We start from the raw sequence: 15,370 nt of genomic DNA, 5'->3' as shown, positions 1-15,370 counted from the left end.
TAGGCTCATACCGAACAGCAATCTCTGGCACAGATTTCATATCCGTTCCATATGCTCCGCAATACTGCACTAGATATGACATCACAGTCTTTACCATACTTTCCATTGAGTGTAGTGGTACAAAGTTTTGAACGGAACGGATATGATCTCTGCGCCGGAGATTCACAGAACAGCAAGCTCATAATAAAGGGTCTCAAAAATTCACTAGTGTAAAACCATTCAAAGAGGGAAGCCAAAGTTCTCATCTATATAAAAAACAGAAAACACTGATGAACCACATCAACAAATGGTAACCACTGAACATCTGGTTCCTTACTTAGAACAGGTGCTTTATACATGATAAAGGTATGGTTAAAAAACTCCATCCCTTGTGAAAATAAAATAGTAATCAAAACTGTCAGAGGGCTTCTTTTAGTGAATGACAATTTTTGCAATTCCCCCAAAAAATCAATAAAAGGGATGACAATTGCAATTTACACTGGAATAATTTTTATTATCATTCCAATCACCTTAAGTAATAAATAACAGATGAAAAGGAAAATATCTGTAGCATAAAGTAAATTGATTTTTATCATTGAGACCTTGATATTTGTATTGATTAATAAATGGAAATGCTATTACCAAACCTAGTTACAAAAGTTCAAATTTAGGGGATTTATCTCCCTTGTTCTGATTTTAGATATAGATTTATGTTAAGTGCTAATTTTTTTCAATTATGTCTTTTGAAATTGTGAATATATAAAATAGAATTAAACCCTTGCCAAAGTAGCACATTTAGTTGGTTTTTTTTAAAATCTTTTCAAATGTTCAGGGATCTTGTGAAGGTGATTGATCTGTAATCAAGTACAGCTCACTTAATAGAAAAAAAGAATATTGGGTATCATCCAATCATGACACAAAATCAGAATATTCTTAGCAGAAAACACACAAAAATCATTAGAACAGTACTTTTATTGCTGTTTTTCATCTCATAGTCACAATGAACACATTTAAAACATGTAAAACACATATTGACTTACAAATTTGAATAATACAAAAATGTATGGATGAATTCTAAAAATGAGGGCATATATTGCCTGTTTCTCAAAAATGATGTACCTTGCTTGGTGTATCCAAAGCGTGATAACTATGGTCTTATGTATAAATAATGGTGAAGGAGTAACGAAGTTCGGTAAGGGCCATATTTGGACCCAATTATAAAGTTCATAGTTACAAGACAATACATATTTTAAATTGCCTTAAAGACATGTGAGAAAGTTAAACAGAACTGTTTTTGTCAAAGTTTAATTCTTACACGTGGATGTTTACATCACAAAAAGGTCAAGATAAGGAATTTTGGTGAAATTTGACAAAATCAGCTGGACCTGCTGCAATGATATTGTGTCACTTGTTAGAAAGGAGTGGCTGTGACTACTTCATCATAAAAAAGGTTTTTAAAAAACCCACACATTTGTAAATAAATTTCTAATTGTTTTGCAGATTTATTCCTTATTGATCCATATAAGTCAAGATTCAAAATGGAAGTACCAAGTCACATAAAGCCCCCTGATGGGATAGAGTTTAGAGAATCAGAGATGGTTCCAACACAGATGGGTAAGATAGCTGCCCCTGGTGGGATAGAGTTAAGAGATTGAAATAGTGCAAATGAGTATGTGGTCATGGCAACCAACCTTTGGAGTAATTAATGAAACCCAGTAATGAGTGTGGTTAATAACCATTGATTTATAAAAAGTAGTAGTAAAAAATGTATACAACTGACCATTGAAGCAACACTCACGCATGATTTTGAGGGTAGCAATAATTTTGATGGTAAACCATGAACCTACTTTAAGTTATTTTGAGATTATAGGACCTCTTTATTTGAAACTCCCAACTAGGAATCTGTTTATATATGAGTTACTGTATGTATTTGTAGGAACCTGGTCTACAAAGAGAATACCAAGGGAGACATTTTTAGGACCATATGTTGGTGAAATAATCCGAGATAGTGATGAGAGTACAGTTAGCTACAGATATGCTTGGGAGGTTTGTTTTTTATTATTTGATCAAAATGCACAAGGTTAAACATAGAACATTAAAAACAGATGCCAGGGTCAAGAGGGTAAATACATTGAAATGTTTCAACTCACTTACTGTCAGATACATTTTTAGCTCACCTGGCCCAAAGGTGAGTCAAATTTGACCAAACTTGGCCACAATCATCATTGGGGTATCTTGTTTAAAAAATGTTTACGGTGACCTGGCCAACCCACCTAGATGGCTACCATGTCTAAAAATAGAACATAGGTGTAAAATGTAGTCTTTGGCTTATATCACTGAAACCAAAGCATTTAGAGCAAATCTGACATGGAGTAAAGTTGGTTATCAGGTCAGAATCTATCTGCCCTAATATTCTCAGAGCAATCAAGCAACCCATTGTTGGGTAGCTAACCCTGAATTGGAAATTTTAAGAAAATTGCAGCTTTTGGTTTTTATCTTCAATATTATTATAGATAGAGATAAACTGTAAACAGCAATAATTTACAGCAAAGTAAGATCTACAAATATTTAGTCAACATGACCAAAACGGTCAATCAACCCCTTAAGGAGTAATTGCCCTTTATTGTCAATTTTTAACAATTTTCCTTAGATTTTTAACAGTTTCCAATTTTCATAAGATTTTTTAACAATTTTCATAAATTTTCTAAATTTTTGTAAGTTTTTACAAAATATTTTCCTCTGTAACTACTGAACCAAGTTCATTATAGCTAGAGATAATTGTAAGCAGCAAGAATGTTCAGTAAAGTAAGATCTACAAAAACATCACCATCACCATGATCACCAAAACACAATTTTGTCATGAATCCATCTGTGTCCTTTGTTTAATATGTGCATAGACCAAAGTGAGTGATACAGACTCCTCAGAGCCTCTAGTTATTATGCCTGTGCTAGATGAAAAGGGCATTAAGGAGTACATCTCAAAATTGAAATGATGAAAAAGTCCCCACAAATTAATTTAAGGCCCCACCTGCAGCCTCTTTTTCTTTTCATCATAATCATATTATCAATCGAAGTACACATTCTAATTTTAAATTTGTTTTCTTTTGTAGATATTTAATTTAGAGAATGGTGAATATTTGTACACAATAAATTCTACAGATCCTGACCATGGTAACTGGATGAGATATGTAAACTGTGCAAGATACCTGGAGGAACAAAACTTAGTCTCTGTACAGAAAGATATGGAGATGTTTTATAAAGCTATAAAGGTAAGTGGTCAGAAAAAAGACAAAATGACAAGCAATATACACAAACAGACAAACAACAGTCTATAAACAGACAAACAAGTCTGCACACCATGGCTTCCAAAAACAATCATATATTTTTTCCGGACGTTGTTCATCTGGGATAAACAGGAAACGGTCATTTTAACATAATTCACCAAAATATTTGGAAGTTTTAAAAATATAAAATGTCTAGCTGGCTAAAAATGATTTTGGAAGCTCTGTTGCACACAAGATTTTTTTTTTTTTTTTTTTATATATGTATATTATTCAAATTTTTGATTCCCCTTTTGAAACAGTAGGTGTAGTATTTTCTCTTAAAAATAATATAAGTGATATTCTTTTACAGGATATAGAACCAGGGGAGGAGCTATTAACATGGTATCAACCATTCAAAAAACGTAGGAAGAAGAAAATGAGGTCACCACTGAAGTCTCCAAACAAACCAGGTACTGGTATGAGATATTATATTTGTTACAGTGCATAGTTATATTTTTTACAGAGCATAGACAAAATTAGGTATGGAATGATACACATGAACAAAAAAGAAGATTTTAGTAGTTAAACTACTAATTCAATACATGGACATGTAAACATATCCTGAATCTTATTAGTATTTGTCATAGTCTCTATGTCCCTGATGATAACTAGAAACCATTGTCCATAATCTCCAAATTATCTGAATATTTGTAAATGAAATAAGTGTTGGAAGTTTTGATAAATAATGTTTTTTTTCTGGATTGTAAAGCAAATTTTCTGGGCTGTTAAGCAAATTATCTCCCCTTTAAGCTTTCATTAGATACTGTGGATTCATTATTATTTGTAGGATACCAATTTTCGTCGATACAGGTGAACCACCAAATTAATAGTTCAACAAATAACCAACTTATTATAGGCTTATATGCAGACTTTGACAAAACCACAAAATTGAATACCCACCAACATGCAAGTTTTCTGTAATCCAAAAAAATTGGTAGCCACATAAATAAATGATTCCAAGGTTAACATTTAATCAATAAAACCCATTAATGAGTACAAATTGAAAAATGTATGTGCAGAATTTTAAATTTTCATGTATCTTTATAGATATTGAATGAGTTATATATTTTATTTTTCTATTTCAGTGAAAATATCAGAATTTGAACCAGACAAAGAAGTTGCCATTTCCCCGGAGGAAACTACAACTCAAGTTACTGCTGAAGATGGAGTCGTATTAGGGAAAAGGCACAGGGTAAAGAAAAAGATGTTTGACGATATCATCTTAATGTCTGATCTTATCCCAAAAAGAAGACGAAGATCAAAAGCTGAAATCATAGCAGACAAAGAAGCTGCTGAAAGAAATGAGGCAATGCTTGATGATCTATCTGATGATGTTCCTAAGAAAAGGAGGAAGAAAAAGAAGAGTTTAGTTGAAGGGGAACTCATAATGGATCAGTCAGTGTCAGGTGAAAATAAATCTCCTGTAGATACTTCTGGCCAAAAAACAAAAGGGAGGAAAAAATCAACTGAGCTAATGTCGATAAACAGAAGTGGAGTAGTGGAAAGTCCTTCTGACTTAGAATCTTCCACTTCATCTGAGAGTTTTAAACATACAAAAGGAGATGCATTGGTTTCAAGACCTAAAACAACTGAAGAAAAGAGACAACTTGCTGAAATCGAAGCTTCATGGACATATCCAGCCAACAATCAAGAATATCAATTTGAACATTTACAAAGTTATGCTGTTATTAAAAACGGGAGACGATTTTATAAATGTGATATATGCTCAGGGATATATAGACATACATTTAGTTTAAAACGTCATTATTTAAGAAACCATATCAACTGCAGATACTTAAGCAAGGCAGACATGGCCAACTGTTTGGTAGTTCCAGCTCAGCAATGGCTTGACATCAAGCATGCTAATGAGGAATCCTCTTTAAATCAATGCTTGGCAAAATTAGCAAGTGGAACATCCCTGTTAGAGAGCTATGGTGACCAGAGTGGTGTAAATACACCTGGACTGTACCGATGCTGTATATGTAACAAACTTTTTGACGTTTTACAAACTTTAACAGAACACACCCAAGACCATCCAGCCACACCTGATCAGAAATTCTTTGGCTGTGATCAGTGTAAGATGAGATTTACTTTCCATCAGAATTTATTACGCCACAAGCTCGTCCATGAAGACAGTCGACAAAACATAAAGAAGAAGAAAGATAAAAATCCTCCTGCCATCATGGGTCACTTTAATCAGAACGACATCCATGGAAAACCATACAAATGTAGACTATGTCCAATGAAGTTCAAATATCAGTCTAACTTAGAAAAACATCATCAAATTCATACATGTAAGTAAAACACCAATGATGCAACATATGTCCAAAAAAAAGCTTAGTTATTGAAGACTTTTTTATCAGCAACAATATATTAATATTTGACAGTAATTCATTGATGTACAACAGGAATAGCTGGATGACAATTTTGTTTTTAGGTTTTATTTAGACTTTGGACCTATTAGAAAGGGCAGTTAATTTACACTTAAATTTCAAGGAAAATGTGCACAAATTGAAGGAAAAAAAAACACATTCTATTCACAAATATTTGTTTTATAAATAGTAGAATATACAAATTGTCAAAGTAAAATTAGAAAATGAAGATGATTCTTTCAAGCTGTCTGATGACTTTAAAGGCTTTTTGATTGGTCAGGTTTCTTATTCTTTTAAAGACAAACAGTATGAAAGTAAGAAGATGTGGTATGATTGCAAATAAGACCACTCTACACCAGAGACCAAATGACGCAGAAGATTAGCAACTTATAAAGGTCACTGTACAGACTTTCACAATGAGCAAAAGTCATTCCTTATACATTGTTATATATACAAGTTATAACCAATGTCACATGCATGTATATGGTTGCCAAAATGATTCTGCAGGTTAATGAGATTGGAGGCAGTAAACAAAATTTGAACAGATTGACTTGATCAACATTCACAAGCTTAACTTTCCTAAATTACTATTTAATTTTTGTTTGTATTTTTCAGCTGACAGACCATATGATTGTTCCATATGTGGAAAGACTTTCCCTAATGAAACTAACCTGAAAAAACACATGGTGATTCATGTTGGCAGTACCGTCCATTGTAAATATTGTATACAGAAATTTAGTCATGTTGGAACATTACGTAAACATATCCGTCTTGAACATCCAATAAAACACAAGGAGAGGATGCTTAACTTGCTAGAAAGTCGGGACCAGGGAGGCACAGAGGCCGCCATGAAATTACGTAATTTATTAAAACAGCTAAGAGATTTACAAGAGACTCCACTGGAGGATTTAATGGATAGTACGGAAAAAGACAGTAATGTCGTTGAAAAAAATAATACGAAAAGTGAAGGTAAAGTCCCAGCTGATAGCGACCAAGGTCAAGGTTCAAGGTTCAAATTTGCTTGCGTTGTTTGCAAGAAAAGATTTTCTGCATATGTTAACATGTGTCGACACAGAAGGATGGCACATAGAGATTATAAAGAGACTGCAAGTTCTAAAAATGATGAAAAATTGACAGTAACATCAAACCTGTCAGTAGTTCAGAATGATGAAAAATCAAGAACTTTGCTTAAAACTGAGAAATCTAGCTTGAGATTAAAAGAACCTGAAAAAAAGAAAACAGAAGAGGAAGTTACAAATGAAACACCAGAATCTATACAAGAGTTTTATGCTAATGTAGCATCAAATATCGCAGACAATTTAAACAGTTATATAGATGGTGGACTAGATTCTCTTAGTAATTATAAATCTTACATCAATATAGACAACTATGATGCAGAACCAGAAGTTAAAACTGAAGAAGGAAGTAGTGACGAAAAGGCAGATGTCAAATGGGAACAGTTCAATTTCCCACCAAATTACAATTCAAAATTGATCTATGAGAATTTTCAATTTATTGAACAAAAGTATGAAGATGAGATGAAAGCAGGATTAGAGAGTAAAATAGATAAATCGGTGTTTGATGATCTAGCGCCAGCTTTGTGTACAAGAAGAAGAAGCTCTTCAGAATGGATTGCATTGGCTGAATTTAGTAAAAATGATAGTAACCACGGTGATAGTCCACTGATAAAGGTATATGGAGAAAACGAACAGAGTATTGATAACGTTGTGAGAGATGGTGAAGAAAAAGAACAAAGCAATAACCCAGTTAAAGATGTTAAAAGTGATGACAGTATTGAAAAAATAGATGAGACTGAAGGAAATATTGACCGTACTGTTGAAAACAAAGATCTTAAGATATCTTCTGAAAAATCAAATGAATCTAATGGAAATGAAAAGGAAGAAGATAAAAATGCAAATGAAAAGAAAGATAAAATGTCTTTTGAGGAGTCAAACAATACAAATGACCCCACTGTAGAATGTGGTTTATCAGAAAATGACACAGTCACTGTCAATGACATTACAAATGAAACCATAAGTTCACAAAATAAAGATAGATCAGAGGGGGAATGTACTGATGCTATAAAACAAAGTCGCGATAAAGATGAAAATAAGTCTTCAAATTTGTGTCAGACTGCTATAAAAGATTGCTCTGAAGAGACAGAAAGTAGTAAGTGTTTGGATGAATTGGCAAAGTCTAATGCTGTTGTTTCATTGGATACTGTTAGTTCATGTGATGGACAACATTGTGAGAAGGGATCAAGTGAAACTAACTTGTCAGGGACAGTTTTAGGAAGACTTGAAAACAATGTAGTTAAAGAATCAACTGACCATCAAGACTGTGAAATATCCCAGCCAAGTGTTGAGAAAGTCTCATCAGAAGAAAAATTCTTGGTTACACATAAAACAAGTGAACATAATAATACATCTTGCAAAGAGATCAGTCAAACAGTCTGTGACCCATCACTTAAGTCTAGTATGAAGGCTCATAAGGGAGAGTCAGAACAAAGTAAACAGAAAGAACATTTACAAAATGAGCAAACAAAACCAGAACCAATAAAATATTTGAATAAAAAACCTGGAGATGCCATAAAACATGCTGATTTATTCTTTATAGATTTACAGAGACAAGGTCAAATGTTAAATGGTCAGGGGGTTGGAACAATGGAAACTTTTCCTCAGGTAAAACCTGACATTAAGAGTGAATTAAATAGTCAAAAGTGTGACAGAAAGGGAGATAATTCACTCAAAATGAATCAGGAATGTGTGCAAGAAGATTCTAAGGGAGATAATTTATCTAAAATAAATCAGGAATTAAAGCAACATAAATTGAAGGAAGATAATTTAGATTGTAAACAACATCTACGGTCAATTGACAATAAAGATGGAAATAAAACAGAATGTCTTGAAACTAAAGAGAACACTTTAAACTCTGATATGTGTCCACCTAATTGTGTACCAGAAAAATCTTTAGACTTGAAATCCACAATAGGAAAGGAAAACGAAATTGCAGTCTTAAATGAAGAGAAAAATGAACCAGAACTTAAAAAGACACTTGGTGGTGCATATATACTTGATGCTAGTCAGCTAATTCAAAAATTAGCAAAAGAAGTTGAAAAAGCACAAAACACTTCTAATGGTCCAATAGATGACTTTAATTTAAAAACATTAGCCCATATAGCTGATGCCCTGAAAGAAACAAGAGATTCTGAGAGATTTTCAAAAGAAAGTATTCCTACTGTTGTTAATGACATCATGCAGAGCAATGAAATAAAAGTGTCCAATGATAACACTTGCAAACCTGTTATAATTAAGGAAAATAAGCTAGATGAAGCACGGCTAGAAACATTAGATATGAAATCTAAGGTTCAGTTTGAAGAAACAAAGGAAGACAGCAGTGTTAATAAACAGAAAGAAAATAATGGAGCAACTAAGACAATTGAAATTGCAAGTGGAAGCAATATAAGTGAAAGTTCTGGAGTTATGTCCCTTGAACTGTTCACTGACTCAGATAATGAGTCGGATGATATTTTTACTGGTTTAGCTTTATCAAAGAAAAATTCTACGACTACTGGAGAGGAAATGAAGTTATTTGATACACATGATGATGATGATTACACAGAGCGTAGTCCATTCCATGATTATGAACAGATACAATTTGGAAAACATGGGATAATATTTTACGTTTGTTCAGTTTGTAAAAAACAGTTTGAAGATGGAGACAGACTTCTCAGACATCAATGGAAAAAACACCCATCTATTTATTGCCATTATTTACAGGTGGAACAAGGACATGGAATTGAATATTTGTTTTATTCTAAGCCTTGTAATAGAGGAGTACTGGGAGTAACTGGAAAGGCATTAGAAAGTGTTGGTGATCAGGGAACATACCACTGTACACGGTGCCGAGGAACGTTCAAAAGTGTGGATAGATTGAGGATTCATATAATTAACTGTGCTCCTAAAGTAGAGGGAACTGAATCATCAGAAAATAAACCAAAATATAAGAAAAAATATCGTAAACATCATAAAGTGCTAATAAAGAATGACGTCAGCTCTCCTGTGAAAATGAAGAAAGAGACTGCAGTTTCTACTGATTTCAGATCTTATGCCACTGTATCTAAACCAAGAAAACAATACTTGATTGGTACCAAAAGTGTTAAAACTTTAAAGATCCCAGAAAAGATTGAGTTTGACCCCTTTAAGGTAATTCGAAGGAAGAAAAGTGCAGAAATGGCTTATAATCCATTAAATCATATACGACGCAGAGAACTGACTGAAATATTAGATACTCATCAGTGTCGAGGTTGTGGTGTTAAATTTAATTCTATATCATTATTGGAGAGACATGTGAAGAAATGTGATGGCAAGGACAAATTTAAGGATTTGAAGGTCATGAAATCCAGTGTGAATGACACATTTCACCAAAAGCTTAAACATACTTGCTTATACTGTAATCGTGGATTTTCTTATCCAAAAACACTTATGAATCATTACAAAGCATTTTGTTTAGTGAAAAAAGATAAAGTTTCAAAAGGGTTTCTAACAGAGAACGACAAACAGCAAGAATCGGCAATGATGATGAAACTTAAACAACAAGAAGAAGACCGATGTTTCACAGATATTCCAGAGGAAAATGTCTCAGGTAAAAAAGGTTGGCCAAGAGGGATGAAAAGAAAGTGGAGGAGGAAAAATCATTGCTGGACATATATCAAGAAACGAAAGCCATCAACAGAAGAAACAAAAAACGAAAACTTATCAGAAGAATCTATCGGTATTATTGATCCTGCTGATAATGTGAATGAAGAAAAAGAATCAATGCAATGTAGTTCTGAGTCAACTGAAGGGAATAATGATAAATCTATACCCAAGTCTGAAACTATTACACCTAACAAGTCTGTCAGTAAGATGAAATTTAATTTAGGAAGTCCTAAGAAAGCTAGCAATAAAACTGATTCAGGTTCTATAACTCCAAAAAAATCTAGCAGCAAGATTAAGTCAGATTCTTTAACTCCAAAAAAAGATAGTTGTAAAATTAATTCAGATTCAGTTATGGAAAACAATATTGACAACAAGAATAATCCTGAGTCTTTGACTTCAAAGAAAACTGACAGCCAGATAATAACAAATTCATTAACTCCAAAGAAATATAACAGCGGCAAACAGAAGGCTGAAAAACAAACATCACCACAAAAACTGAAAGGGACCAAGAGTCCTTTATCTTCTAAGAAAAAGCTTGTTGATCAGAGTGTAGAAGTTCGTCAAAAAAGGAAATATATTAAAAAGAAAATATTTACATTTGATGATGTCAAGAAGATCCGTAAAAAAAGAAAAAGTTCTGAAGAGTCAATCCAATCAGTTATAGATAGTGTTGCAAACTGTGACAATATTGCTGAAGCAACAGGAGCAAAATGTGATGATGTTACAGTAGTTACAACAGCAAAAAATAGTATAATAAAAATGAAAAAGAAAGTCATCAAGGATACTAAGGGAGAACAGATTGAAGCTAAGGAAACTGACAATACTAAGAGAGATAATATTACTTCTCAGGTGGATGAAGAACCGGCAACAAAGAAGAGAAAACTGTCTGTAAAAAGTGTGAAAAGGGGTAAATTAAGTTTATCAGAAGCTAAAACAAAGGTCAAGGTTAAAAACTCACCTTCTAAGTCAAAGATGGTTAAACAAACAAAAACATTAGAACCATCAAAGGGAGGTAAATCTATTAAAGGTTTAGGTAAAAAATCCAAGAACAAGGATAAGCCAAAAGTTTTATTTCATCCACAAAAAAGATTGAAAAAAATTAAAAGGGAACTTTCACAAAAACTTGAACTTGAAATGAAACAGCATGATGTATCAGTAGAAAATGAGGTTAATTCTAGTATACAGAAAAAATGGTTGGAGATAAAATCAGATTTGGCAAAAAACATAGAAACTGCTTTGCAGAATGTGTCAGTTGACCTTGGAATTCCTGTTTCACATGTTATAGATCATGAGTTTCAGAATAGATTAACGAAACAGCAAAGAATGGATATGAAAAAGAAGATGAATGAAATTGGATTGCAATTATTTTCTGTAATCGAAAAGCAATGTAACAAGCCAAAACCGAGGAAATTATCAAAAAATAATGCAATTGTTAAATCTAATCAAAATCTTAATACTGAAGGCAATTCAGACATTAAACAAGATAATCTGACAAAACAAGACATCAATCAGTCACATGACAATGAGTGTATTGTTTCAGGAAATACTAGTAGTGAAACAACGGCCCCTTCAAGTGTTGAAGTTGGTTCTGATAAAGAAAAGGGGGACACAACTGCCGCGAAAACTTCTCAAAAGAAATCCATTATAAAGATCAATTGTAATGTTGTAAAAGTTAGCAAAGGAAGTGTGAAAACTTCTCCGAAGAAAGGCAAAACAAAAGTGGATGATCTTGACATTGCTGGAAATAAACTAAATACATCTAAAACTTTATCCAATAAAAATGTTCCAGATAATCCTCTGACTTTGGCCTCTGTCAAAACAGTGCCTTATGAGAAGGGAAATTTATTGCTATTAAAGAAGAAAAGTGTTAATGTAGTAGTTTCACCAGCCAAAGTGATGACAGCAGGTTCAAATCTATCATCTCAAGGTCATGATGACCTAGAATCAAACAAAACTAAGCAAACTTTTAATGCTAAATCAAATGAACAGAATCTGGGAAATCTTGAAGACAAACAAACTTCTAAAAATCCTCAAATCAAAGACAACTGTGAATTGAATAAGGAATTAAGTGCACCAACAAATAATATCAATACAGTTCCAATGTGTAAAAGTGATTTGAATATAAGTCAAAAGAAGTCAGGTAATCTAGGCACATCTAATAAATCCAAAGCAGAGTTACATCCCTTTAAGTCAACACCTTCTAGTGAGGAAGGCACACTACCAAAGAAAAAAGTCCCTATATACAACCAAGAAATTAATACAAAAACAGCAGATAAGAAAGACGCTAAAACTCCACAAGCAAAAACTATTTTTCTCAAAGCTGTTGATAGTGATCTAAAGAGGAGACTTGAACTAGCTGGGCATATTCCATATACAAAGAGGAAACCAGATATAAAAATAGTGCAATGGAACACTAAAAAACAGACAGGGAATCAGTCGAGGGACAAGTCGTGAAAGAATACAGCTATGACACGAAAATTTGTATTGAAACTTGGTCTAAAATAAGAGCACCATAATAATGTAGATTTTAAAACATTAATGTCATTAATAGTATTGGAGGGTTGGGCATGATTTTATAAAGTTGGATTTTTTACACCTTTTAGTGACCGACAAATTATGGCATTCCATGCTATTTAGAACCAGTCTTAGAATTTGACATTAATTACTTCAAACAGAGTGATCATCTCTGATTTACTGTGTGTATTTATTATTGGTAATTCTTGACCTCAAGAAAAATTTCTAAATCTAATTAATGCAATTGCAAAGATTTTATAAAGGAAAGTCACTTCTAAAATCAAGGATCTGTATAGTAAGTTTTATTCAAATCCTTTGCTGAAATTAACAATGTAAGTTTATATTATTGCATCGATGCATTATTCACAATAATCATAATAATTTCTGAAATATTTCAAGTTTACATATGTAAATTTGCTTTCGCAAATTTACAGATCTAACATTGTTGGGTTGATGTTTAGACGAGTTATATATATATATTAATATACATTTAGGGGAAAAGGCATTTGATTTCATTGTAACAAACCTGAAATGTTTTTATTTTGGAATTTAAATTTAAATTAAAGATTAATGTAAGGTTGTGGAAAGCAATGTTTTTTTGATAACATTTGTAATGAAATATTATCATATTTGTAGAGGAACAAAATGTGTTGTATTTGGAGTTTTATTGGGATAATTTTTTTTGCATTTAAATTTTGTGTTTGTTTTGTACTTTTATTTTTAGTATCAAATTCAGAATCCAGAATAATTTCTTGATCAAGTTTTATTGAAAGAATAATTAAGATGATATTATGAGCTGTAATGTGTATGAATTTTTGAAATCATTACAAGCATTATCTGATGACAGCAAATTGTGTTTATATTTCCTGATTTCACCACATGCACAAGGTAGAAGATATTTTGAAAATTTCTTAACATGTGACCTTATCATGTGACTTTTACATTAGTAATTCTTGTCTTATTTACGGTTGCGTAACTACTGTCAATTCATAAATGATTGCAAATTTTTGCATTCATGATGCAACTGATAGTGGGTAAATAAGGCATTAATTTAAGTAAATGACGTTCTTAAACCTTTTACATATATCTGTGTATTTAGATTTTTATGAATTTGCAATAAATAATCTTGCATTTTTTGTTTATTCTTCCAAAATCGTAATAATAATTGCACACAAATAATTTCTATATTTACAGTATTGTGAGACATTTCATTTTGAAATATTTGATTACATAATGACTTACATCGATCACATGCCTTTTCTTTGTAATTTTTAATTTTTTAATGAAATAAGTGTAAGGAGGTTTAGATGTCAAATATTGTTGGATGTATTTATACCTTGCCATTACACAGTCAATACATAAATGTATGTCTGCACTTATTCTGATTACAAAATGCTAAGATAAAATTGAAAGATAAATTGTAAATTTGTTAATTAATGGATACATTGTGTGGAAATGTAACTGAATATGGTTGAAATACTAGATGTACATTTTATATGATAAATATTTTATTAAGATGTATATGATAAGAATAAAAAAAGCATCTAAATCAAACAACCTGAACCTAGTCATGTTTTCCCCATTAATGAAAATAGTACTTTCCTATGATGTACCTGAATATGTATAGTCCACAACTACTTGTCCTTATGTTCAACATCTGTGTCCAGTTTGTTCAGGATTTTAAATGTGCCATATTTTTTTTTAATATCCACAATTTTCTCTCCATATCAGCTTCATAGGTTTCTTCTATTGATACTTTGATATAAAGGCCTGTTTGTTTTGGACCATGAACCACCCATTGTCTCAAGCATTTTCAAGTGTTTTAGACTTTATTATTCAATGACTCTACCATGTACTGCCTTTCCTAATTTCAAATGACATTTTCTGAGTCCAAAATGTTAAACAAATGTCACATGTTTTGTATTGCAACTTCCCCTGATTTTACCTTATCATGTTTCTGATGTATTTTGTATGTATGTATGTACATGGGATTATGTTAGATGTTTTAAATATCAAATGTTTGTATAGAAGGGTAAATGTATTAAACAGATTTTTTAAGTTGTTCAAGTATATGAATGTGAAACATTAACTAATTGCAAATTTTCCATTAATGAATTACAATTTGTGCATTGTTAAGGATAACATGAAAATATAATAAAATATTGACGTTAATTTGCTTTGTTAAATGTTTTAACTTTTTATGCCCCACCTACAATAGTTTTCTGGTCTGTGCATCCGTCTGTAGATTCCTCCGTCTGTCCCATTCAGGTTCAACTTTTTTGTTGAGGTAGTTTTTGATGAAGTTGAAGTCGGAACAACTTGAAACTTAGTACACATGTTCCCTATGATATGAATTTTAATGCCACAATAAGAGTTTTTATCCTAATTTCACAGTCCACTGAACTTGATAGTGCGAGTGGGGTATCTGTGTACAATGAACACATTCTTGATTATTTTTTGACAAAGACCAATGATATTTGGT

General features: G+C 32.2%; 1 protein-coding gene across 5 annotated transcripts in view; it reads left to right on the top strand.

The window, feature by feature from the left end:
* The window catches only part of LOC139500728 (uncharacterized), a 28,997-nt gene extending 13,937 nt beyond the window's left edge, over nucleotides 1-15,060 (top strand). For 3 of the 5 annotated variants that reach the window (XM_071289570.1, XM_071289569.1, XM_071289568.1), the window contains exons 4-9: nucleotides 1,480-1,593; nucleotides 1,916-2,025; nucleotides 3,090-3,248; nucleotides 3,613-3,712; nucleotides 4,388-5,596; nucleotides 6,290-15,060. In XM_071289570.1, the coding sequence (XP_071145671.1) occupies nucleotides 1,518-1,593; nucleotides 1,916-2,025; nucleotides 3,090-3,248; nucleotides 3,613-3,712; nucleotides 4,388-5,596; nucleotides 6,290-12,828 (8,193 nt within the window). In that variant the 5' untranslated portion in view covers nucleotides 1,480-1,517 and the 3' untranslated portion in view covers nucleotides 12,829-15,060. Of the gene's footprint in view, nucleotides 1-1,479; nucleotides 1,594-1,915; nucleotides 2,026-3,089; nucleotides 3,249-3,612; nucleotides 3,719-4,387; nucleotides 5,597-6,289 lie in introns of all 5 variants that reach the window. The other 2 variants (XM_071289567.1, XM_071289566.1) reach the window with 1 other exon arrangement.
* Nucleotides 15,061-15,370: the final 310 nt, after the last annotated feature.

This window comes from Mytilus edulis, chromosome 13 (assembly GCF_963676685.1).
Source record: "Mytilus edulis chromosome 13, xbMytEdul2.2, whole genome shotgun sequence".
Taxonomy (NCBI): domain Eukaryota; kingdom Metazoa; phylum Mollusca; class Bivalvia; order Mytilida; family Mytilidae; genus Mytilus; species Mytilus edulis.
This window is presented reverse-complemented; position numbering and strand designations above follow the sequence as displayed.